This window comes from Impatiens glandulifera, chromosome 6, assembly GCF_907164915.1.
Source record: "Impatiens glandulifera chromosome 6, dImpGla2.1, whole genome shotgun sequence".
In the NCBI taxonomy this organism is placed as follows: Eukaryota; Viridiplantae; Streptophyta; class Magnoliopsida; order Ericales; family Balsaminaceae; genus Impatiens; species Impatiens glandulifera.
Genome location: NC_061867.1, coordinates 50,468,785 through 50,496,784, shown reverse-complemented (window position 1 = coordinate 50,496,784; position 28,000 = coordinate 50,468,785). Strand labels below are relative to the sequence as shown.

The window sequence follows — 28,000 nt, the reverse complement described above, 5'->3', positions numbered from 1 at the left end:
TATAAAATATAAAATATCTACAATATCTGGAAAGAAAGAAATTCAAGAACTCACAGTGGAAGAAGTAGAACCGCTGGAGATATTTGGAGAGATATAACTTCAGATGGAAATGCACTCATTCAATCCTGGAGAGGAATCGAAAAGAATGAAGAGAATAGAAATCTCTGCCATATATGGGATATTTCGTTTGAGAATGTCACAAGTAGAATAAAAGTAAAAACGCTGTAAGCGCTAATTGATTATTGTTATTGTCTGTAATTCAATTAGTGTTTCATTGTCAAATCTAGAAATTGTCTAGATCTGATCTTAAACTTTTGTATTTTTTTTTTTCCTTTTTTGAGTTTTTTTTAATGAAATGGCACTAAGTTGTTTTCCAAAAATAAAAATAAAAATATATATATATATATATATATATATAAAATCAAATAATTTATTATTGAAAATATAAAAACAACTTCAAATATAATAATTTCATCTTATTTATATAACAAATAAAGACTTGTGAAAGTATTATTAACACAATTTGAACTAACAACCCAATTAAGATTTATGATTTGGATTATTTGAATTATAAAAATTAGAATAAATTATTTTTTATTTTTATGTTTGGACAAATAGACATACCCAATATAAATTATAATTAAAAATGTCTTATTTTAATATTAATTTAGATAAAATAATATTTAATAATTAATATTAATTTAATTTTTTAAACATTATAATTTTCTCTTTATTTATAGAAATAGTAAAAATAGACAATTATCTAGAGTCTACATGATTTGTCTTCTTCCAATTGGGTTTGTAAACAATACCTTCTCATGACTTCCATGGACTCAAAAGATTAATCTTTTCTCTTACTAGATTATATATTATCAAAATTACTATATTCTAGAGAGAGAAACAGAAAGCTTCACTATTAATAATTCATATCCTTTGTGTTTCCCCAAATTCACACGCTGTGATGAATGCTCAACACTGAAAACCAAATACATATATTTTCTCTTTTATACAGAAGAAGAAGAAGAAGAAGGAACAGTCTACTTAGATTTCATCTGGGTTCGCCATTTTTCTCTAATTTAAAACAACCCTTTTATCCCCTTCTTCTGATCAATACTCAGATTTCCCTAATTTCTTGTTCCGACGTTCCTGCAAGATGGGTCTAGAAAAACCCTTCTTTTTAGGGTTTCTACTTCTGGGTCTATTATACCCATCTGCAATTGCTAGATTCGTAGTGGAGAAGAACAGTTTGACGGTTACTTCACCTGATAGCATAAAAGGAACTCACGATAGCGCCATTGGAAACTTTGGTATTCCTCAATACGGAGGAAGTATGGCTGGAGCTGTATCTTATCCAAAAGAGAATCGTAAAGGATGTAAAAGCTTTGATGAAGTTGGGATTTCATTCAAGGCTAAACCCGGTTCTTTGCCTAAGTTCGTGCTCGTCGATCGTGGAGGTAAAGTTCGATCTAATTAATTGCATGTTTTGATTCTTTTCAGATGTAAAAACAAATCTTTATTTCAAATTGTTCTTGCCCAGATTGTTTTTTCGCTTTGAAAGTGTGGAATGCACAAAATGCCGGAGCTTCAGCTGTTCTTGTTGCGGATGATATTGATGAAGCTTTGATAACGATGGATACACCTGAAGAGGATATCTCATCTGCAAAGTACATAGAGAATATAACGATCCCGTCTGCACTTATTGACAAAAGTTTTGGCGAAAGGTTGAAGAAGGCAATTGATAGTGGTGAAATGGTGAATGTGAATCTCGATTGGAGAGAAGCAGTTCCCCACCCAGATGATCGAGTTGAGTACGAGCTCTGGACGAACAGCAACGATGAATGCGGAGTCAAATGCGATATGTTGATGGAGTTCGTTAAGGATTTTAAAGGAGCTTCTCAAATTCTCGAAAAAGGAGGATATACTCAATTCACCCCACATTATATAACTTGGTATTGTCCTCAAGCTTTTACGATCAGCAAACAGTGTAAATCTCAGTGTATAAACCATGGAAGATATTGTGCTCCTGATCCAGAACAGGATTTCAGTAAAGGGTATGAAGGGAAAGATGTGGTTATCGAGAATTTAAGGCAACTTTGTGTTTTTAAAGAAGCGAATGATACGAAGAAGCCATGGATATGGTGGGATTATGTGACTGATTTTCAGATTAGGTGTCCTATGAAGGAGAATAAATATAATAAGGAATGTGCAGAGACTGTTATTAAATCTCTAGGTCTTGATCTTAAAAGAATCGATAAGTGTATGGGAGATCCTAATGCCGATGCTGATAATTCTATACTGAAAGAAGAACAAGATGCTCAAGTATGTATGAATTGGCCTGTTCATCATTAATTATTTGTATCATTTGAAAATTTTGAATTTTTTTCCTTTTTCAGATTGGAAAAGGTTCGCGAGGCGACGTCACCATTTTACCCACACTTGTTGTCAATAACCGACAGTATCGAGGTCTGTGTCTCTTAATTTATGAATTTTTCTTCATTTTTTCATCTAAATTATGTATTTTCAGGGAAGCTGGAGAAGGGTGCTGTTCTTAAGGCTATATGTGCTGGTTTCGAAGAAACTACAGAGCCAGCCGTGTGTTTGAGTGGGGGTAGGTTTAAATGATTATAATTTTTTTTTGGAAGAGGAGGCTTTATTGTTCTTTAACTGCAGATGTTGAGACAAATGAATGTTTGGATAATAATGGTGGTTGTTGGCAAGATAAGGCAACCAATGTTACAGCTTGTAAGGTAATATCGAATCGGTAGTGATTAAACTTTTTGTGGTGTTTATTCGCAAAAAAATAAAATAATAATTTGGTGATGTGTATGATATCTTACACATACACTTTCTGTAATCAGGATACTTTCCGAGGAAGGGTCTGTGAATGTCCTACAATTGATGGTGTGCAGTTTAAGGGAGATGGCTACAGCAATTGCAAAGGTAAAGCATCTAACCAACTGTTTATTATTATTATTTATTTTGAAATGTTAAAGTTTTGTATTAATAGAGTTGTCGTGAAGATATATCCAAGAATAATTTAAAACTCATTTGCGATGGTTAACCTCACGGAATACTTGAATATAGAGACTTCCTTCTAAAAACCTGACTTCAATCTTCCAAAGATGTTTTATGTCCATCCTTTGATACAATTTGGAAACATTTTTATTTTTTCTGTCTTAGTATCTCATCTGGATGTAACCCACCAGGGTAGCTCATGTGACAAACGTCTTACCTAAGAAACCATAGGTTTTAGGTTTGATTCTCGCTAAGAACACTCTGATTTAAAGAGATTCATGACCGGGAAAATATCCGGGTCACAAAAAAAGAATAGAAGTATTTAAACTGGATGTGGATTCAAATGATCATGTTTGAAAACATATCTTATTTAGACTCAAATTCACGATTTCTAGTCTAGATCTCGAATCAGAAAGTGTTTGTGAATTCCTTTTTTTTTGGGTGACCCGGGTTTATTCTCTGGGGAGGTTAGCACAAGCGTTCTTACTGGGAATAGAACTTGAGACCTTTGGTCTCTTAGATTAGACATTTTGCCACTTGAGCTACCTGGTGGGTTGATCTACTGTGAATTCTTAAGTCTCAGTTTATGCACTCATTCTTGGTCGAGAAAGCTCTTCCATCACATAAATTGAGAAAAAGATAGATCTTACACATAACACAAGCTAATTTGGTTCAAATCCATATTACATTTGGCCAATTTTTGAAATTAGTATTTTGTCATCATCACAATCAATTTTAAAAATTGTCAACGTAAAAAGTGAATGTGATTTGTTTGCATTTGGTATGAAAAGTGTGTGATTGAACTAAATGAAATTTGTTTAGGTGAAAAATGGATGTATAAAGTGATGTTTTGACCAATTTTTAGATTATGCTACAGTAAATGTTTTGAATCAACTTTTTGCTAAATGTATCTTTTTCTTTGTCATGTTGACAAAAGTGTGGAGAAAGGGAAGAGAGAAGTGAGAAGTTGAGTTTCGTATAGAGAGAAATCTATAGGTTGGGAATAGCATTCAGACTGCTTTAAAACCATCATGTACAAGAGGACTTCTAGATGTTGTTTTTGATGAATTTTCTTTTGTAAAAGAATCAATTAAAATGCTAGGCACTCTTGGGCATGCCAAATGCTTCTTCAAGCTGTCCCATTGTCTAACCTTGGACCGAAGCAACCTAATATGTCAATACTGGCTTTGTAATAAGTAATAACCCCAAAACTGTTTGTAACGTTTGAACGCAACCCCCAAAACTGTGACATAATTTGAGCCCATCTGAAATGGTTTATACTCATTTGGAAACATTTTTTGAGCTGGATCTAAGTTTAGGGGTTTGGACGAGAAAATGCCAACAAATTTATGAATATATGTCTAATTAAGTTATGTTTCAGAATAGTATGTAACCTAAATTTAGTGGAGCCAACTGGCACTTCTATGTCAGGATTTTAATTTGATTATGGGAAATAATCAAATTAAAATGGGCTTAGTTTTTAATTTTGAGAAATGAACAATTTGAGTGTCTTCAATGGACTTCTGTGACACGGATATCACCAATACCTGTGTTTTGCGTGAGTTTTATAATCAGATTCTTGACAAAATGTAATTTTTTTTTGTTCTAAGTTTGAATCCAATATTTTCCTAACTTCCAATGGATTAGTTATCGAAGTTGCTTTGTCTTAGATGTTATATGATTTTGATCCATTTTGGTTACAGCTAGTGGACCTGGACGTTGCAAAATTAATAATGGCGGTTGCTGGCATGAAGTTAGAAATGGGATTTCCTACTCAGCTTGCTTGGTGTTTATTATACTTGCAATCTTTTTTATTCTTTATTTTCTTTTTGTCAATAAATTATCTATTAATCACAAGCTTTCACCTATGACCAGGATGCAGCGAACAACAGCACATGTGTGTGTCCTCAAGGATTTAAAGGTGATGGTGTCAAAACTTGTGAAGGTGAGATTGGTCATGTTGTTACAATTTCATATTAAGCCTTTTTGTTATCACATTTTATGATAGGTTCATGATTCAAACTATATAATCTTTATACCAAATGAAGCCAAAAGTTCACATTGATCTGAATCACGTTCTTTAAAACAATCTTCTACCAAAATGGAAAATTTCATTTTCAATTTTAACTTGGGGATCGTGATTGTTACAAAGATTGGGACAAAATACCAGTTTCCAAATAGGTTCTTGTTAACATCTATTTTTTGTATGTGAACTAGTCATTTCACTCATTTGAGAATGGAGTTATTTATTTGTATAAACTAAATCATATTTTTCTCAAGTTCAAGGAGCCATATTAGATTGAGTTTACTCTAAGGAGCAAAATTCAATTTGCAAAAAATGACCATTATCTCTATGTCAACCACTGTTACATCATTTCATTGATCAATTTTGAACTTGGGACCATTACTCCTGCTGTACAAATCATTTATTTATTTTCAATCTTTCAGAAGTTCATTTTTCTTGAAGTTTCAATTATTAGAGAAATTGTTTGAGATCTAATATATGAATATGGATGAGAAGATCAACAAAGATTCATACTTTGTGTATTCTTGTTTTGTCTTACAAGTGCTATACTTCATATTTGACAAAGACATATATATATATATATATATATATATATATATATATATATATATATATATATATATATATATATATATATATATATATATATATATATATATATATATATAATGCAATATTAAGAAGTTGGTTATGAAGGAATTGAGCAAATATGATGTTTGTTTCTTTCCTACTATTAGAACTTCTATTGTTTTTCGAAGATCAACAATATCAATATTTTATTATTATTTATACTTAATGACCCTTGAGGTTTATATGAGGGCAGTGTTTTATTTATCCAGATGATTAAGCCTGCTGATATCTTATTATAAGAGACTATCTGTCACCAATTACCTTTTTATAAAGTTTCCTATTAAAATTCATTGCTCTGGCAAATTTAAGGGCTGTTTGGATGAGATTCTATTCTCCCCAAAACTCATTTATTTGAATATCTAATTTAATGATTTATGAAACTACTAGTCCGAAAACACATATAGTGCATAGTCTTTTGATGGAAACCGTCATTTAATGTAATGTAAACCACAGAATCTTAAACACCTCCGGATAATGATTCAACCCATGAATTTTGGACGAGTTGTAGAAAACTGTCCCTTCATACTTGTGAAAATTCCATGGCTAAACGAATGATGAGCAAATTGAGTTTGTTTGTTTGTTTGATTTTTTTTGCAGATATTGATGAATGCAAAGATAAAAAAGCCTGTCAGTGCTCTGACTGCAGCTGCAAGAATACTTGGGGAAGCTACGATTGCACTTGCAGTGGAGATCTTTTGTATATAAGGGACCACGATACATGCATAAGTGAGATGAGAATTTGACTAACATTTATATGACCCTTTTTTTAGTTGGTTTGAAGAAGATTTTGATGATTTAAGTTCCATTTACAGGTAAGAGGTCAACCGAAGTTAGATCTGCATGGACTGTTTTCTGGGTGATTCTTCTAGGATTGGGCATAGCTGGATTTGGAGGATACCGCATATATAAATACAGATTGAGGGTAATTCTCTAATTTCTTTCAAATCAAGATGCAAAAAGAGTTCTCCAAACTATTTTGCCATTAATTTATTCTTGTTTGTGGGTTATTTGAGATTAATTTTAAATAACTCATTGTCCAATCAAACAATATACTCATCAACCAAAAAATCACTACCCTGAAATTATTTATTAACTACATCAAATAACCCTAGATTAAACAATGCCCTATATGATGAATTGATGAGATTTATTATACATATTTGTTTGTGTTTGGTTGCAGTCATACATGGACTCGGAGATACGAGCCATAATGGCACAATACATGCCTTTGGATAGTCAATCTGAGGTTCCAAATCATGTGAGTGAGAATAATCATGCATGAATGAATGAATGATGCCATGGAAGTTAAGCATATTTTTATGGGGTGATGTCTGTAAACTAACTACTTCATAGGACAGTTAAAATTGCAAATCAAGAAATTATCCTCATCTTTACTTGTGTGTGAGGATTGTGAAATGATTTAGGAGATCAGATACAGTGAAAGAATGATTACTATTTTCTGTTTCATTCTATAGTTTTTCTTTTGGTTTGTTTGTTTGTATTGTAATAACATGTACCTTGGTTGCATATTTTCATTTGTCTAGACAACTTTAAAATTAGGATTCTGAATGTTTTTTTTTTGTGTGTTCTTAATTTTGTATAATGTCCAATGAATAAATTTTGGAGTAAATAGTAGTAGCACTGAATGGAAATGAATGCGGTTTTAATTGTCTAATGTTTGTATCTTTTGCTCAAAATAGAATTTGGCTTGAATAATTTTAACCTTTGTCTTGAAGGTTTTAATTTTCAATCAAATTATTGTAGTTTTCAAATATGCTCAAATTAAGTTTATTATTATTAGTTTACACAATTTGGGTAGATGAGACTTGTATTAATAGGATTGTTATCGAGTGTTCTTATTGAAAGCACTTGATTAAGGTCATAGTTTGATTTGTCTTTACTTAGTTAAGTCTTGATTCAAGTCAGTAAAATGCTTATGAGAAGGGAGGATGTGAGTTGTGAAGGACAAAATGCTTATGCTATTTTTTCAAAATAATACTATTTTATTATTGTCATATGGGGGTTTCATTATTGGATCCGTAAACTTAAATGATCATGTTTTAACCCCACTAATACGAGGTTTTGATTGTAACCTCGACTATTTTTTCTTTTATGGTGTTTATATTTTAATACTTTTAGTTTTTTTTTACCAAAAAATATTCTATAATTTCTCAAAATTATCGTCAATTATTATTTTCAAATAATCCAAATTATAACAATAACCAAAATAAACAAAGTATTTAAAAAATCAAAGTTTTTTTACAAATAGGAAGAATTTATCTAAATGTACACAACTTTTTTTTTCACGTCATATTTTTATCGTTTGTTTAAACGATTTTTTATTAAATGGAACATTTTCAAAAAAAAGAAAGAATTTATCTAGATATTATTATTAATATATATATATAATTAATAATAAAATTATTCTAAATAATAATAATAATAAAATAATATTAAAAAAAGTTGAGGTTACAAAATTAGTTGATAAGTATTATTCTTTTTAATTTATAAATAAAATTTTACTTTATTTTTATAAGAGTACAAAATTTTGAAATTTTAACCAAACATTTAAATCGAAATTGTAAAAGTTTTGTTCTTGATATTTTGACTATAAAAAATTAATATTCCTATATAATATAATATAATATAATATAATATAATATAATATAATATAATATAATATAATATAATATAATATAATATAATATAATATAATATAATGATGCTTAATTTTTAAAGTATTCGGATTCCCAGGTCGAGAGCCGTGGTTAATTTGGATATATGTGAGAGTAAATTGATATTTGGATCGGATTGTGAGTTGACCTGTCCATAAACTTAAAACGGTTAAAAATAAAATTAAAAATATTATATGTATGGTTCAAACTTGCAAGATAACCAAACACGTAAAACCCTTTAACAAACTAGGCTAATAAAACTTTATATTTTAAATTCAACACCAAATTTGATGAACGTGCGACATTTTAACAATATAAGTTTAACTTTTTAACTAACTAATCTATATATAGATAATGATGCTTAATTTTTAAAGTATCCGGATTGTCGGATCGAGAGCTGTGGTTAATTTAGATATATGTGAGATTAAATGGATACTTGAGTCGAATTGTAGGTTGACCAGTCCATAAATATTTTTACCTTAATATTTTTTTTCATGGTTTTTTATATTATTACTCGTGCAAATGTACGGATACATGCTAGTTACATAAATGATAGTTGATTTGATCATAAAGTTAATCACACTTTGTGTTTTTTATTTATTTTATATTTTGTGACATTTTTATTTTTATTCTCTTTCGTTATCAGAGGTTTATATTAGGTGTATAAAGTAATTTATAATTTTTGAATATAAATGAATGAATCATTTAAAAATAAATTTGTTAACCATTCAATTGCCACTTAAAAAAAGTATAGCTTAATTAGATTTCCACTAAAACATGGGCAAATTAGGTTTGATGAGAGTCTTCAAAAGAAATATATATAATTTGAATTTTTTTGTTGTTGGGTGAGAGTTGTGGTTAATTTGAATATATATGTGAGAGTAAATGAATATTTATATTGGATCGTGAGTTGACCGCCCATAAACTTGAAACGGATAAAAATAAAAATAAAAATGTTATGGGTATGTTTTGAATTTGGAACATAACAAAAACAAGTGCAACCATTTAATCAACTAAACTAATAAAACTTAATATTTTAAATTCAACACCTGATGAACGTGCGACTTTCTAACTATAAGTTCAAACTAACTAATATATAATAATAATAATAAGGCTTAATTTGAATTTGATTGGTTTGTCGGGTTGAGAGATGTGGTTAATTTGGATATATATCTGAGAGTAAATTGATACATGAGTCGGATTGTGGATTGACCCGCCCATAAATTTGAAACGGTTAAAAATAAAATTATAAATGTTATACGTATGTTTTGAATTTGTAACATAACAAAACAAATGCAACACTTTAACCAACTAAGATAATAAGACTTTATATTTTAAATTAAACAACAAATTTGATGAACGTGCGACATTCATAACAATATAAGTTCAACTTTTTAACTAACTAATATAATAATAATGCTTAATATTTGTTGAAGTGGGGGTAAAAGAAGTTGCGATAAGAGTAAATATGATGAGATGCGAGGTAGAGATTTGTGGTTAATTTATCTGGATAAAATACCGATAATAGAAGGAGATATCGACGGATAAAAATGTATAATAAGATGTTGATTGACCAGAGTATAAACGTGTGTGTGAGGTCACAAGATTAAATGTTGAAATTAAGATTGGTGAGTGGTTTTCCGAGTTGATAAAGAGTCATGTAAAAAAAGTGTGAGTCACAAGATGAGAGGTCGATTAAGGAGATTGATGTTTGATTTGACGAATGATAAGATGTGTGTGAAAGTGTGTGTAAGGTCATATAAGATGAAATGTTGCTAAATGTATGATTTATGTTTAGCCTATGTTTATTGAGTCTGTAATTTAATTATTTTTTAATATAATTTATACATTGACATTGTTATGTTTTTTTCTAAGTTATAAAACAAGATATTAGGTAAGTATTTAGTTTATACATTAACTAAAATAATAGGGATCAATATAATATTTTGACATATATAAAAGGGAAGTAGTCCCTTAAGATATGTCACTTTTTGTTAATTCTCATTTCATCATAAACCTAATTTCTCTCTAGCTTAGTTATGGTTCTTCTTCTACTAAAGTCTCTTCAAGATTTTACATGGTATTAGAGTAAGAAAGCAATTTAACTAGAGGTGAAGAGATTTCGGCAAACGCAAAAGATCATAAAAGAAATTGAAAGAAGTCCGACAAGAACTGTAATAAATTTGCAAGAATGTGGAGAGAAATCGACAACGACTACAAAAGGGAGAATGGTGCAAGACGCCAGTGCCGGACCTGAGATTTCGAGGCCTGGGGCGAGCACAAAACTTAGTGCCCTCAAAGCTTAATATTCATACATGTATTCGAACCTGGGATGTTGGAGGCCAGGACAGTGTCGAACCTGCATTTTTTGAAGCGAAAGTATTGATCAAGTTTGCATAATCAACTTTCTCAATAATTTTTTTCTCGATAGAAAACATAGCTAACTCATTTAGTCTTTCTTGCAAATATAAGTTTTAATTAACTTCAATTTGGAAAAACTCATTTCTGCAGATACAACAGTAACTGGTATAGTCAGCAAAACTCGATATGCGATATAGGAATTTGGATAACAACCATCCATTGTTTTCAAATAATTCAGCACATCAATCGCTCTTTTTTCTTCTCCGAGTAATGAATGTCTTTACAACTTTAGTTCTAGAAATAAATCTGATCCGTCAACATCGGAATGTCCATCACGTGTTAAAGAATTTTGAAGATTGACACATGAGCTCAAGAGACCATCATCATCAATAGACTTCAACTTCTCCAAACTAAATAAAAACCCAAAGGTTTCTTCGTACTTTTGAAATTGCTCAAACCGAGTTTGAAGTGAAGAAAAGAGCTTGATCAGTTCTGGTTCACTTGCTCTACTATTTGATCGCTTGTGAAATACTTATTAAGGCTTCCTATTTGGCTTTGAATTAAAGCATCTTCCTTTTGTTTTTTCTTTCTTTATTCTGCCCCAGACAATTGTTTTCTTATAGGAGGCATGCTTGATAAAACTCTAAATACTAATCTGCATTAAAAATTTATAGATTAACTAGCATTCTATGAATCTATGATTAACCACAATATTGCACTTCCGCTATGCAATAATGCAAGATACAGATTGTGAATCCACTATTCCACCAGACAAGTCCTCAACAACAAAAAATAATCAAGTAAATCAAACCAAAATCTCACCGAAATCGGAGGAAGAACTCTAGTGGGAAGTGGCGCAGTGCCGAAAAACAAGGCTGGAACGAGCGAAAAAGGCCCAAGAGCTCAGGGAAGGAGACGACCAAGTTTTCTGCTCCGATTCCGGCAAGCTGGAGGATCGACGACGGGCTTGGAGTTTGGGGGAAGTGTTTTCTTTTCTTTTTCAGAATGCTTGTTCTTATTTTTTTTCTTTTTCCTTGATTTTGTTGATAAATGAAAATCGTGCGATTCTTTTCTCCAAATACGATAGTATTTTTTATTTTTATTTTTTTGGATACAAATTAAGTTAGGGCTTATGTTATCAATTATTATTTATGGCTTTTTAAAAATAAGCCCATGAATATATCATTATAATTTTTTTTGAAGATTTTGGTGCCACAAAAATATTTGGACCTGAGGCAATTGCCTCACTTATTACACAACAGGTTCGGGCCTGCAAGGCGTGGATGATCATTTGCACGTATCATATCGTGATAACCCTAGTATGTTGATTGTTATAACACTTTTCTCTAGAAAAAAACTATATTAGTTGGAGTAAAAGTATTAAGATATCATTGACAGCAAAATCAAAACAAGGTTTTGTTGATGGTTCAATCGTTTGTCTTGAAAATGATGTTGATTATGTTAGATGAATTAAAATTGATTCCCTAGTTAAGTCTTGGGTGCTTAATTATTTAATTCCTGAAATTAAAGAGGATTTTATGCATACCGAGACCACTCTTGAACTATGAGAGGGTATCAAGAAAAGATACAAAGTTAAGAACGAGCAGACTTCGTTTCAATTACAAACTATGTGAGAAGTCAAATTCTAGTTTCTGGACTTCCACCAGATATTAATAGAGCATATGCTTCTCTTTTGTCTGTAAAAAAAAAGACAAATTAGTAATGTCAGATAAGAAAATGTGGATCATACTACTATGTCTATTAAGTTAGGAGGAGGATATGGAAAATAAAAGATGTGGAATGAAAACAAGTCTAAGGGAGGAAATTCAAGTTCGAAAGTCAATCTTTATTGTTTAAACTACAAGGGTATTAGGCATCTCCAAGAAGGGTGTTTCAAACTTATTAGGTATCCAGATTGGTGGAAGGGTAATCGGAATTCAAAAGGGAAGAACTCTGTGAACATGACATTCACTCCTCTTTATATAGATTGTGAAGATCAAAAGAAGAATATTTCACAAAAGGATACTTAGATGAAGCTATACATATGCTGAGCAAAATGAAACTGATGCGGTGCGAGTCGAAGAGGCGTTTATGCGAAAGTTGCAGCATCCGAAAATATCTCGCAAGTGTCAGATTTCGACGATTGCCTAGTGTTTTTCGGGCGAAAACGTTTAGGGGCTCAAAATCGCATTTTTTATTAGTTTCGGGTGTTTTTTGCAATTTATTAAAAGTTGTTTATTTCTTTTGCAAGCTAGGGTTTGAGTATTTAAAGGATCTTAAAACACTTTGTTAGGGGAGGATTATTAATCAGAAAACGAGGTTTCCTCAATATCTATCAATTTCGGTATTCGTAAGAATCAACGAATCTTGATAAAGGTTCATCCTAGCCACGCACGCTGCATCAGTTGGTATCAGTTTCCAGTCGACCCTGAGGTATGCCGCCCCGAAGACAGCCGCGCAACCCTACCCCTGGTGCTGATGATGGTGACCTTGCTGAGTTGCGACGTGAAAACGCTGAGTTTCGCCGTGATAACGACGATTTGAGGCGGCAGGTTGAATGGTTGACGCAACGGATGGATGCATCTATGCACATGCACCACCCTGAAGATGATGTTACGGTGACAGATGAAAACCCTCTCGGTGGTCTTCGGAATCGATCCCCTGAACGCCCCAATCATCGCTGGGAGCAGGCTTTCAGGGTGGACATCCCTAAGTTCGATGGTAGTCTACCACCGGAAGAGTTTATTGATTGGCTTTCTCAGGTTGAAGAGATTCTGGATTTCAAGGAAGTTCCTGCAGATCGTCGTGTACCCCTTGTTACGACCCGCTTACATGATCGTGCACAAGCATGGTGGCAACAGTTGAAACAGACACGTGTTCGTCATGGTAAGGCAAAGCTCACGAATTGGGACAAATTCAGGAAGCATATTAGGGCTGCGTTTCTACCATATAATTACGAACGTAACCTGTACCAACGGTTCCAGAATCTTCGTCAGGGTTCTCGTTCTGTGGATGACTATTCCACTGAGTTTTACACCTTTGTGGCTCGTGTTGACCTGTCTGAGTCCCCTCTCCAGTTGGTTTCTCGCTATATTGGTGGCCTTCGCCTCCAGTTGCAGGATATTTTGAATATGTTTGATCCCTTGACTGTTTCTGAGGCACATCAGCGTGCTTCACAGGCTGAGAAACAGCTAGCCAGGCGCAGTTCGGGTAGCTTTGGAAAACAGGTTGTCCCCACTATTGGCATTGGTTCTTCTTCCCAGCCGGCCCATCCCACCCTAGCCCCCCCTCGCGGCACTACAGCCCCCCCGCGGGGACGTCCCGGTGGCTTGCGTTATTTCAATTGTGGTGAAGTTGGCCATCGCCAAGCAGAGTGTCGCAACCCAAAGTCCACCAATCGTGGTCTTTTTACTGAGGTGGATGATCCTGACTCTGCTCTTCCTTCAGATTCAGCCCCAGTGTATGATGTTTATGATGATGAGGCAGCGGAGGAGTATGTTTCTGGTGATGTTGGCCCCCTTTTGGTGATTCGTCGATCATGTTTAACCCCTCGTGCTCCTGACAATGAGTGGTTACGTAATAATCTGTTCCATTCCACTTGTACCATCGGTGGCAAAGTTTGCACCTTCATCATTGATGCTGGGAGTTGTGAGAATGTGATTTCTGAGGTTGCAGTTTCGAAGCTGGGTCTGTCCACTGAACCTCACCCCAAGTCTTATCGTCTGTCCTGGCTGAGTCAAGATTGTGTTGATGCCAAATCAGCCCAAGAAGGGTGCTGCCCCCACTCATCATGCGCCCCCCCTACCACCTTGTTGTCTCGGGGTCCTTTTCAGACCGCCATGGTCGAATCGGGCATGGTGTTTGCTCTATTTTGTTCGCTGATTACCTGTGGTGCTAGTTCTGAGGTGCCTATTCCAGTGCAGCCGCTGTTACATGAGTTTGCAGATGTTTTTCCTGAGAATCTGCCTTGTGCCTTGCCTCCTTTGCGTGATATCCAGCATCACATTGACTTGGTTCCAGGTGCTGCCCTACCCAACCGTCCTCATTACCGCATGAGTCTCAAAGAACATGAAGAGTTGCGTAGACAGGTGGAGGACTTGCTGGCTAAGGGACACATTCGAGAAAACCTTAGTCCCTGTGCTGTCCCGGCCCTTCTTACCCCAAAAAAGGATGGGTTCCTTTTCCGCGGTGTGCAGCTGTGCATTCCAGATTGCAGTCTGCGTTTGAGGATGATTCAGGAACTCCACAAAGAAGGCCATGTTGGGCGTGATCGTACCTTCCAGCTTCTTGCAGCTTCTTATTTCTGGCCTTCGATGCGCAAAGAGGTGGGGCATTTTGTTGCTCGTTGTCGTGTTTGTCAGTTGACTAAGGGCGCTTCGACTAATGCCGGGTTATACTTGCCTCTACCTATTCCCACTCAACCATGGTCTGATGTCAGTATGGATTTTGTCCTTGGACTGCCACGTACCCAGCGTGGTTCTGATTCGATTTTTGTGGTGGTTGACCGATTCTCGAAGATGGTTCATTTCATTCCCTGCAAGAAAACCTCTGATGCTGTGGCTGTTGCACAGCTTTATTTCAGGGATGTGTATCGCCTTCATGGACTTCCTGCCTCCATAGTTTCTGATCGGGACACTCGCTTTGTGAGTCACTTTTGGAGGAGTCTTTGGCGTTTGGTTAATACTCAGCTGAATTTTAGCAGTGCCTATCACCCGCAAACTGATGGCCAAACTGAAGTTGTTAATAGGTCTTTGGGGAACCTTCTGCGCAGTTTAATTGGGGATCATCCTAAGGCTTGGGATCTGAAGCTGCCTCAGGCCGAGTTTGCTCACAATCATGCTGTTAATCGCTCCACTGGTTTCAGTCCTTTCCATGTGATTTACGGGCTGTCTCCGCGTGCTCCTCTTGATTTGTTAGCGCTGCCCAGCAAGGTGCGTCCTCATTCCACTGCTGCGGATTTTGTTGGTCAGTTGGCTCAGGTTCATCAGACCACTCATGACCGCTTGGTTGCTGCTACTGCCAAGTACAAGGAGAAGGCTGATTCGAGAAGGCGTGCTGTTGATTTTGAAGTTGGTGACTTTGTGTGGGCTATTCTGACTAAGGATCGTTTTCCAGCTCATGAATATAGCAAGCTTGCTGCTAAGAAGATTGGTCCTGTTGAGATTGTGGAGAAGATCAACCCCAATGCTTATCGTTTACGCCTTCCCAGCCATGTGCGTACCTCTGATGTGTTCAATGTGAAGCATCTTGTTCCTTTTGTGGGTGAGTCTTCTTCTGATGAGGATGATGCGGTTCCAGATTCGAGGACGAATCTTTTCTACCCTGGGGGGAATGATGCGGTGCGAGTCGAAGAGGCGTTTATGCGAAAGTTGCAGCATCCGAAAATATCTCGCAAGTGTCAGATTTCGACGATTGCCTAGTGTTTTTCGGGCGAAAACGTTTAGGGGCTCAAAATCGCATTTTTTATTAGTTTCGGGTGTTTTTTTTGCAATTTATTAAAAGTTGTTTATTTCTTTTGCAAGCTAGGGTTTGAGTATTTAAAGGATCTTAAAACACTTTGTTAGGGGAGGATTATTAATCAGAAAACGAGGTTTCCTCAATATCTATCAATTTCGGTATTCGTAAGAATCAACGAATCTTGATAAAGGTTCATCCTAGCCACGCACGCTGCATCAGAAACAGTCAAGCTCTTCTGAAGCATCTTCTAGCAAAATTTGTGCTGGTAAATTCTGTTTTAACTTGTTTTCTAATATACATAATTGTTCAAAGTTTAACCAAAATTTTAAAAAGAATCAGTTATGGATTATCGATACAAGTGCAAGCAATCATGTTTGTTTTCAAAAAGAAAAAAATATCTGATATTAAAACATTAATGAATCCAAATTTTGTTTATCTTCCAAATAAGACTAGAGTATTTGTTACAGATAAAAATATCTTAGAACATGTTTTTTTTTACTTGAATTCGAATAAAACTTAATATCAATTTCAAAATTGTTAAAATCAAGTAAAATACAATGTACATTTGATTTTACTTGTTGCAAAATGCATAACCTTGAAAATGGAAAAAAATTAGGTGTTTAATACATTGAATTCTCTCTATGTTTTAGATTCTTGGAATATTTACAATATTAGTTTCAATTACATGAATAATATAGTTTGTACGATAAGTGTTAGTTGGAAATCGTTGCATTCTATGTTTGGTCATCCATTATATATTGTTTTAAAACATTTATTTCCGGATTATATTTTCAGTTTAAATCACTTTGAAGTATGAAATAAATCCAAAATGCACAGATTACATTTTTAAAAAGTTCAATAAGTACTAAAAAAAAATTCGAGTTAATTCTTGTTGATGTTTGGGCCCATATAGACAAGAATCATATATACATTGTCCTTTTGTGTTAACTCTTGTTAATAATTTTAGCAAATGTACTTGGATTTTTTTTTATTGAAAATAAGGAATTAGTTTATGACAAATTAATTGAATTTTTTGAAATGGATAAAACTCAATATGATACTAAGATCAAAACTATTAGAACTGATAATGGTACTGCATTTGTTAATCTTAGATGTTCAAATTTATTCTTCAACTCCATTCCTCATTAGAAATATATACTAAACAAATTATTAGGTATTTTTCATGAAAGATCATGTGTCTACACACCTCAACAAAATGGGGCAGTAGAAAGAAAACATAGACATTTGTTAGAAGTTACAAGATCTCTTATGTTTTAATCTAATTTATCAATCAAGTTTTGGATATTTTATATTCTTATGGCAACACATTTGATTAATAGATTGCCATCTCAAATATTGAAATGGAAAACTCCATATCAAATTCTTAAAAACAAAAAACCAATTTTAGTGGATATCAAAACTTTTGGGTGTCTTTGTTACAACTCAAATAACAATCCTCACAAATCCAAGTTTGATATTCGAGGAATAAAATCAATTTTTCCTGGAATATTAAGCTGCACAAAAATCATTCAAGTTATTTGATATTAAAAAAAACAAAATTTTTACATGTAATTTTTTTTTAAAACATTATTCATTTTAATGAAAACATTCATCTTAATGAAGGAATAAATAATAGTAACAACATTAATCTTATATCAAAATTTTGTGATGAGTCTAAAACATTTCCTAATCCTATTATTTTCAAAAATTGTGTTGAAACTGATACTTTGTCTAATAATTCTAGTTCATCAACCGAACTAGAATTAAATGATCGAGACATTGACATTAATCAAAATTTGTCTTCCGAAAATAATAATGACAATTTTCTAGAAACTGATGTTAGAAATGATGCATTAAGGAAAAGTGAAAGATTAAAACAAAAACCTATTTGGTCAAAAGATTATATAATGAGTATCAAGAAAAATAATTATGTTCCAAAAACTTTTCATTTCAGTCATATGAGATTGATCCAAAACACGAGTCTTTACTAATGAACATTATCGGAATTGATGAGCCAAATTCTTATAAAGAGGCTTGTATGAATGAAGGATGAAATGAAACCATGAAGTAAGAAATTAAAGCTTTAGAAGCAAATCAAACCTGAAATTTAGTTGATTTTCCTAAAGATGAAAAAATTATAGGATGTAGGTGAATTTATAAGACTAAGATCTAGTATGATGGTTCAATTGATAAACTAAAAGTTAGACTTGTAGCGAAATGTTATATAACCAGAGTAAAGGTATTGATTATACCGACAGTTTTGCACTAGTTGCAAAGACTGTCATAATCAGGTTAGTATTAACAAAAAAATAATAGAGCTTGAACGACACAAAGCAGCAACTAATTGTTGGCATTTACATCAAGTAATGTCAATAATGTATTTCTTCATGACTTTATTAATGAAAACATTTATATGAATCCACTAGAAGGATATAATAAGAATGAAAATAAAAAAGTTTGTATGGGCTTAAACAATCATCTAAACAATCTTCACATGATAATTGTTTATTTGTTCAACATAAGGAAATATTATTTAATGTTCTGGTTATATATGTGGATGATATGATCATTATAGGGAATTATTTGGTTGAAATTTCAAATATTAAAAAATATTCTTGATAAAAAATTTCTATAAAAGATTTGAAAGAAGCTAAATTATTTCTTGGCTTAGAAATAGAAAAAAAAAAATTAGGATAGAATTTATGTGAATCAACGCAAATATATTTTGGATATATTGCGTGAAACAATGCTTATTTCTTATAAACCAGAAAGTTCACCAATGATGAAAGAAATCAAGTTAAAAGAAAAAGGACATGATTTTTTAAAAGATCCCAAGAAATTCAGAAGGCTCATCGGTCGAACTATATACCTTAACTTCACTAGACCGGATATTGCCTTTAGTGTCTAACAATTGAGTCAATACATGCATCAACCGAATGTATTATATTGGAATTCAGCATTAAGCGTTGTAAAATATCTTAAAGGTAATATTTCGTTGGGACTTTTTTCTCCATACAAAGCTAACAAAATCATTGAGTGTTTTTCAGATGCCAATTAGGCAAATTGCTAAGATAGTCGCTGATCTTTGACAGGATTTGCATAAAATTGGGTGATTCAATCGTCTCATGCATGGAAAACCAAAAAACAAACCAACCCTTGATCCTATTCAATTTCGAATATTGATGTCCAAGTTAAACTTCAAGGATGTTCACCTTGAAGAAAGAGTGTTAAATGTATGATTTATGTTTACATATGTATGTCTATGTTTATTGAGTCTGTAATTTAATTATTTTTTAATATAATTTATACATTGACATTGTTATGTTTGTTGTTAAGTTATTATAAAGTAAGATATTAGGTAAATATTTAGTTTATACATTAGCTAAAACAATAGGGATCAATGTAATATTTTGACATATATAAAAGGGAGGCAATCCATTAGGATCTGTCACTTTTTGCTAATTCTCATGGACCAATGTAATATTTTGACATATATAAAAGGGAGGCAATCCCTTAGGATCTATCACTTTTTGCTAGTTCTCATTTTATCTGAAACCTAATTTCTCTGTAACTTAGTTATGGTTCTTCTTCTACTAAAATACAAATGTCGATTGAGATTTGGTGGTTGGTTTACTGAAAATGAGGAATAATTTAAGAGGTTGGTAATAAATAAGATATTAGTAGTTAAAAATATAAGAATAAGATGTTGATTGACCGAAATTTAAAAGTGTGTGAGATCAAGAGATTAGATGTCAATTGTGATTGGTGAGTTATTTGTCAAGTGGACAAAACGACATATGAAAAAGTGTGAGTCACAAGATGTGTGTGAAAGTGTGTGGGGTCACGAGATTAGATGTCGATTTAGATTTGGTGGTTGGTTTACCAAAGTGAAGGTAAAAAAAAATGATCGCGGTAATATAAAAGAGGATGGTAATAAATAAGATATTAGTGGTTAAAATATATGAATGAGATGTTGATTAATAAATGTGTGTGAAAGTGTGTGAGGTCACGAGATTAAAAGTTGATTGGAATTTGTGGGTGATTTTCCGAGTGGATAAAGAGGAATATGAAAAAGTGTGAGTCACAAAATAAGAGGTCGATTGGTGGTAAAGAGGTCGCGGTAATGGGTAAAAATCATGAGATGTGAGGTGAGATTTATGGAGATAAGAGATCGATGATAAATGAGATATCGGTGGTTAAAAATAACATGAATGAAATTTTGATTGATCGAAATGTGAAAATATGTAAGCTCACGGTACTAGAGGTTGATCGAGATTGGTGGTTGATTTGTCGAGTGTGATAAGAGGCATGTGAATAATGTTAAGTCATGATAATGTGAGATCGATTAAGATTGATGGTTGATTTGACGAGAGATAATCAGTGGGTGAAAGTGTGTAAGGTCACGATATAAGATTTGGATTGTGTGATTGATGGTTGGTTTGTCGAAGTGGTGGTAAAAAATATTACGAAAATGAATAAGAGGTCGGTAATAGTATAAAACACATCTAACATTTTTTTAGATAAGAACAAAATATATGACACAAACCTTAAGTAAAAATTCTAAATTGATTTATAGCAACTAATTAGATAAACGATGTAATTGACTTAATTTTTATTAAGATTTTTTTTTTTTTACATTTCTCGTAAATTTTCAAACTCATAAAATTAATTTTTTTTTTTATTTTAGATATTCAATAAATTTTATAATATATGTTAACATTAAATTTTGGATTAACTTAATTTTTATAAAGTAAAACTAATTTTAAATTAATTAAATTTAAATAATATTAATTTTATTTAAATAGATAAATAATATTTTATTTATATTTTGATGTTAAATTTTGTAAATATAAATTTAATTTATTAAGTAAAAATTTAAAATGGTAAGAATTGAAATGATTATAATCAAAATAATTTAATCCTAAACAAATAGTTTTGATCTTGATCCACATAAAAAAATATATATATAAGAGTATTTTATTCATTTATTTTAAATGTTTTTTTTCCTAATATTTATTAATCAATTTGTTTGTTTTAGTATTTGAATTCAAATTTATCGATAAGTGGCGTTCAAATCTATCTCCCCCATCTTCCTCGTTTCAAATATTTTCCCTCTTTCTCTCTCTCTCTATCCTTCCCCTGTTTCTGAACCCTAGTTCTACTATCTCACTCTTAAACCCTAGATCAGATCTAACAATCAAGGAGAATAATGACAGCCGTGGCTCAGGTACCTGGACGAGAGCTCTCCAATCCTCCTTCCGATGGCATCACTAATCTCCGTTTCTCCAATCATAGTGACCACCTCCTTGTTTCGTCTTGGGATAAGGTAAACTATTCTTCTTTTAATCCGCTCTATACAGATCTCTAAATGATTTTTTCCTCTTGTCTCTTTCCTTGTAGAGTGTTCGTTTGTATGACGCTAGTGCGGATATAATGAGAGGAGAGTTTATGCACGGTGGTCCTGTTTTGGATTGTTGTTTCCACGATGATTCTTCTGGATTCAGCGCTAGTGCGGATCATACTGTTAGGAGGTATGAACAGTTTTCTGTATTTGTTTTTGCATTTGTACAGTGATTATTATTAATTCGCTGAAATCTGGACTTCTTAATAGAATTTTGATTAAGAAACGAGCAAGCTGAGTAATTCTTACTAGTTAGTAGCTTGTAGCGATGGTGTGAAATGAGTAATTCTTAATATCTAGGGGATAATTCTTACTAGTTGGTATTGTTGGTGAGAGTGAATGTTGGAAATGAGGCACCACTATATCCATGATTCACGGAAAGCTAGCTCATTCTAGTATTTTAATCCTGTGTAGAGGAGAGAGTCTTTCAGTTTTGTTGAATGTAAAACAAGATGGAAAAAAAAGTTACGTTCATTGAAAGAGATGGAAAGACAAAGGGATTTAATTTCAAGAGATTATACTAAGATGAAATTGAATTCTTCATAGATGGACTTGAGTTTAGATCTATGCGCCAGTCCAACTACAACTTGGTAATTATCTATGTGTTGGACAATATATGGATTTGAGTTTAGATATTCACTATATAGAACATAAGCTTGAAGGACTTCTCTGGTGTGGCACAAATATACCGTGTTTGTGAATCTCAGGGACTTGTAGCATGTGGCTGCAAAGGGTTCTTTCCATGTACTCACATTTTATTGAGATTTAGGCTTTTGCTTTTATTTTCAGGCTGGTTTTCAATGTTGGCAAGGAAGATATCTTGGGAATGCATGATGCACCTGTGCGCTGCATTGAATATTCATATGCAACAGGTTAGCTCTTGTGTTGTACATTTTCAGTTTGCTTTTCCACAGTTACTATTGATTCTTAATCCTAATGCATGGTATTATTGCTTGGAGAATTTACATCCAATAGACTGCTTCAGTAACTTTTGTGGAACTCCTCCATTTTCAATAATAAATATAAAATTGGTTGCATATATAGTACATCCCCTAATAGAAAATGATTTGATGCATAAATGTAGTGAATTAATTTTAAATGCAGCTTTGTCCCAGTCTAATTGATGTCATTAGTTGTTCTAGTTTGTTTTCTCAAATGATTTTCTTCTACTGATATTGTTCATTTGCTGATCATGAAGGGCAAGTGATAACTGGCAGTTGGGACAAAACTGTTAAGTGTTGGGACCCTAGAGGTGCAAGTGGGCAAGAACGAGCTCTTGTAGGGACATATGCACAACCAGAGCGCATCTATTCCTTATCACTTGTTGGCAACAGATTAGTAGTAGCAACTGCAGGAAGACATGTAAATATCTATGATTTGCGAAATATGTCTCAGCCAGAGCAAAGGAGAGAATCTTCTCTGAAATACCAAACAAGATGTGTTCGTTGTTACCCAAATGGCACAGGTACCCATAAAAATGTAGCATTTGTTTCCTTTTTTTTCTTCACATGTGTAAGCTTAGGATTTATCCGGTGTTTTAAGTGTGAAATTTGTTCTATCTTCTCCTATAAGTTGCTATGTAGGTTCATTTGTTCTTTCCCTTCTCAAGTTGCAGGTGAACTAAAAGTTATCTGTTGAGTTAGTTATTTGTCAATGAAATTCTTTGTTCTTGGAGCTTGTTTGATCTTTTTTTATTGAAATTCCTGTTTTATGTAAAAGTGGGTAATTTGGCTAAAATGACCAAAATATTGTTAGTATTTAAACTTTTATAAAAATTAAAGTGAGGGTGTTTGGGTATTTTAATTGATGATTTGATGGAAGAAGCCCTTGGTATTTTGACACAAAAAAGTTAATCCGGCTTTGCTATTTATTTTTTCATGACTGTGCTTTCTTTGATAGGGGATGGTGGTCTAGGGTGCTATAACTTTACCTCTAATAATTCCCTCTTGGTCTTTCTTGGACCTTATGCAATATGTAGAGTTGCATGGAAAATATAATTCTCTGTGTTAGCGACACGAGAGGGCATTTTTTTAAACAAGTCAAGAGTGTATAACTTCAAGTTAGATGATTGAAAGATCAACTCCATTTTGCTTCAATTGTAAACTAAACTGGAAAATGCAGGTTATGCTCTTAGTTCTGTTGAAGGTCGGGTAGCAATGGAGTTTTTTGACCTTTCAGAAGCTGGTCAATCCAAAAAGTACGTATTACCTTTTTTTTCCTCTTACATTACATATTGCTTCATGTGAATGTTCAAAAATAGCTAGATTCTTTTGCTTGATCATTTTTGTTCGCTTTCTTGTGTAAGTCCATAGTTGTCAATAGCATATAGCGCTAAATAGCGTCAAAGCTGCTTATGGCTATAGCGTAGAGCGAATAGCGTAGCGAGGGCTATTTGAAAATAAAGCGTTAAAAACATGTAAATATCAAAAATAAAAAACATCACAAAATTAAAAGTTCAAAACATAAAAACCATAAATTCTTAAACTACAAAAAGTTTAAAACATAATCTAAAATTTATTGTCATCATTTTCTTCATCATTCTCTTCTTCACTTTTTTCATCGAAATCAAATTCATCTTCTTCATCTAAAAGATCAAATGTGTTAGATGTTCCTATTGGTCTTTTTCCCCTTGACTTAGATGTTATTGCCTTCTAGCTTCTTAAAGGTGTAGATGAAGTTGTATTTGATTGCATGTAATGTATAAAACTATTTAAATTTATATAAATCAAAACTATGAAATAAATATATATAACAAAACTTACAAACAAGTTGACTTTTTGAAAACGGCTAGAGAAGAGAATATAATATAAGAATTGGAAAAGGCTTGAGAGAATAAAGGAATAAGAGAATAAAATAAGGAAAAATAAGTATGAGAAGAGGAAGAGTCAAAAAATAAATGAGAAAAATTTGGAAAGAAGAAAAGTCAAATAAATAATATATATTTTTTTTTAAATGGCGACGCTGTAAGGGGCAATAGCTATTGGCATTGGCGCTATGTGAGCTATAGCGAGAAACTATTTGAAAGTGTATAGCCTATAGCGCCTTATAGCTACAAGTGGGCGCTACGGGCGCTATTGACAACTATGTGTGTAACAAAGAGAAATCCTGCCCATTGAGCTCAGTGATAGGGTTTTCTTTATTAATCTTTCATGTAATCAACTTTTTTATTAGCACAAATTGAAGAGTTAATTTTGTCCTACCATATTTCCCAGTAAATAGTACACACAATATTTGTCAGACACAAAATTGCAATTCCTGATAATTTTGAATATCTATTACAAATCAGGTGACCATCTATCGACATAATTCAGAAGTTATCCATTTGAATATGTTACTTGACAGCCTATTTAGAAACTATTATATTGTCTCAACATGTGTCACAATCACGTTTTTATTGAAAATCGTCGAGTGATTTTTATTCCTTTGATATATGATTTATAACTAAAATTCAGATTATAGTGTGATTTTGTTGTTTCATTTGGTACACAAATCATTTTCTAGATCATAATCTAAATTATAGAGTAATTTTTGCTTCATTTTCTGCAGAGTTAATGCAAATAGTCGATTGCCAAATAGGATGAGATAGCTACCATTTTCAATGCAGCTAAATTAGATAAATTTGTTATGATTATTATAGTATGATTATTATACCTCATTTCAAGTATCATATTTAGTGTAATAATCTTCCCAAGTAATTGATCTTGTTTGCAGATATGCTTTCAAGTGTCATAGGAAGACTGAAGCTGGAAGGGACATTGTCTATCCTGTTAATGCAATCGCATTCCACCCCATGTAAGTTAATAAAACAAGGATCTTGTTAATTTTTGAATCAACCCATGTCTGCATTCTGTTGATTAATTTCATATTTGATCAACAAGAAGTTAGTTAGCATGATATTTCACTTTTCGTGAGCTTGCATAACATGAAACCACAGGCGCAAATATGATAGTCATAAAACTATTTTTTTTTTTCTGTTTGGGGAAAGCCAGAGCCCAATTTTATAGATAAAAGACAATGATGCCACCCAACACACTAAGGCCTTGTTTGATGATTTATAACCCACTTTCCAATCAACAATTTACTATCAATACCCTATTGTATTTTTACCTAAATAACATGGTTTTCAATAAGATGCATCAAACAAGGTTATTTGGAAATAACCTAGATCAAACACAAGGCCCAAGTATTTCAATACAACGCCAACACTCCTATTGTGAAAGAGCAAAACAAGCCAATGAAAAAAAAAATGAAAGGATTACAAATGCAACACTATGTCATTCTCACCTAGGGCTTATTTGATGATTATTTTGATTTAATCAAACTAAACCACCATCATCTCATCAATCACTTATTTCATCAAATCATTTAGATCATATGCTAAAACACCTTTATTTTATTCTTTTAAAAAAATTGTAATACTAAGAGAATTTTCGTTTTTCCCAAATAATTCACTTTTAATTGAACTAGTTCTTTTCAAAAACAAAAAATAAACAAACCCTTTACAGTCTGTTAAGCAGAACTTGAGAATTATGTAGTCAATATCTATACTTTCTTCTTGACACGAAATCCATTTAATATGATCATTATTGTATTTGATCTACCTTCTACAATGTATAATATTGCAACATGTCTCTTTCGAATTTTCCTGGTCATCTTTCAAATATTCTATTCGCCCAGATTTCATAAACTATTGCCTCAAAGAGCATTTGAGAACTAACTATCGCCTTTAGCTTCAACAATGACCCATTCTTATGTTTTACTCGTATCATTGTACATTTCATAATTCTCTTCCATAAATAAAAGAGAGAATAAGCACTTTTTGACATTGAACTCCCAATTAGTAATCATTTTCGTATTAGGAAGTTCCTTTCTGCACCTTTTGATGTTGAACTCCTATTTAGTGATCATTTACTATCTATAATTTGATAATCAGCTATGGAACTTTTGCAACTGGTGGTTGTGACGGTTTTGTGAATGTCTGGGATGGAAACAACAAGAAGAGATTGTATCAGGTAAAAAAGAACTACATATGTTGAGTGTTCTTTCTTAATCTTTTTTTTATTAATCTTCATTGAAACATACGGCAGTTTTCAAAATATCCAACAAGCATTGCAGCCTTATCTTTCAGTAGAGATGGACGGTTATTGGCTGTAGCTTCTAGTTACACATACGAAGAGGGCGATAAAACGTAAGCATTCTCACACACCAATTTTGATCTGGATCTAGATCCGGGTGTAGATTAGAAAAAAAATGTCAATAAATTTAAAGAATTTGTGTTTGATCATCTGGATGCAACATCTATATATTAGATATACATAAAAAAAAAAGTGTTTTCCAAATAAATTTGACGGTTTCTAGTCCGATCTAGATTCTAGATTGAGATCTAGAAAGTGTTTATAATCTTTCATTTTGTTGTTGTTGGCAGGCATGAACCAGATTCGATCTTTGTTCGAAGTGTGATTGAATCCGAAGTGAAGCCGAAACCAAAAGCATTACCAAGCACCTAAAATAAGTAAGAATCTGAGTGAGTTTTAGGTTTTAGTAGAAGGTATAAACCGTGGTTGCAATTTGTGTATGTTTTAGTTTTTCTCGAAAATATTTGAAAGCTTTTCACGCTTCGTTTTAGGCTTTCTTCAAATATTGTGATTTTATGGAATTTTATTCTTGGAATTGAAGATAGTGTGACCTATTTAAGATAGTTTTTATTTCTGAGGGTTTTGAAATCTGTTATGCTTTGATTAAATGATTTGGATATATCTGATACTTGACTTGCTGTTGTGTATCTATTGAATAATCCTATTTATTTTTGTACCAAGTTTTTATATTTTTTTACTAAAATTTATTAATAGATTTTAGTAAGTTATAAAATCTCGAGATTACTCCTACAAGTTAATGAATTTGATTTAGATAAAATTTATACTAGTTAAATTCTTATGAATCTATAAATACAGGACAAGAAGTTAGGTAGAACAAAAAAAAAAATACATATTCAAATTTTATGTTAATTTATATTTATAAATTAAAAAAATTATTATTTACAAATATATTTTTTATAGTATCATTTACTTATTATTAATTTTATATTTAATTATATATTTGTTTAAATAATCAATTTATAAAAAAATTAATTGTATATAAATAATAATATATAACTAATATATTATTTTAAAATAAATTTTACTATCTTAAGTAACTCTAAATTGTTTTATAGTTAATATTGTTTGATTATTCACAAAGTTAATTAATATTACTTTAATAAAACATTTATTTAAATAGTCGTATATAAGGTTGAAGGTAAAGTTGTAATATAATATAATAGATTCTAGTTTAGTTTTTTTTTAAATGGATTAAATTTTAAAAAAAAATTATAAATAATTTGATTATATTTTATTTTAGAGGAGTGATAGGAGAGGGAATTTGAGAGAGGGATTGTGA

The 28,000-nt window shown here is 32.4% G+C and overlaps 2 protein-coding genes across 2 annotated transcripts; both read left to right on the top strand.

The window, feature by feature from the left end:
- The first annotated feature begins 867 nt into the window (after nt 1-867).
- LOC124941228 (vacuolar-sorting receptor 3-like) lies at nt 868-7,236 on the top strand. Its single transcript, XM_047481514.1, has 11 exons — nt 868-1,454; nt 1,538-2,319; nt 2,394-2,463; nt 2,525-2,608; nt 2,671-2,747; nt 2,859-2,940; nt 4,719-4,801; nt 4,891-4,960; nt 6,269-6,397; nt 6,484-6,593; nt 6,852-7,236. The coding sequence occupies exons 1-11, from the start codon at nt 1,154-1,156 to the stop codon at nt 6,951-6,953; spliced, it is 1,890 nt and encodes a 629-aa protein (XP_047337470.1). The 5' UTR covers nt 868-1,153; the 3' UTR covers nt 6,954-7,236.
- Nucleotides 7,237-21,241: 14,005 nt separating this feature from the next.
- LOC124941662 (mitotic checkpoint protein BUB3.2) lies at nt 21,242-27,347 on the top strand. Its single transcript, XM_047482006.1, has 9 exons — nt 21,242-21,490; nt 21,565-21,695; nt 22,355-22,437; nt 22,764-23,030; nt 23,687-23,762; nt 25,277-25,357; nt 26,499-26,577; nt 26,653-26,753; nt 26,991-27,347. The coding sequence occupies exons 1-9, from the start codon at nt 21,374-21,376 to the stop codon at nt 27,070-27,072; spliced, it is 1,017 nt and encodes a 338-aa protein (XP_047337962.1). The 5' UTR covers nt 21,242-21,373; the 3' UTR covers nt 27,073-27,347.
- The last annotated feature ends 653 nt before the right edge of the window (nt 27,348-28,000 follow it).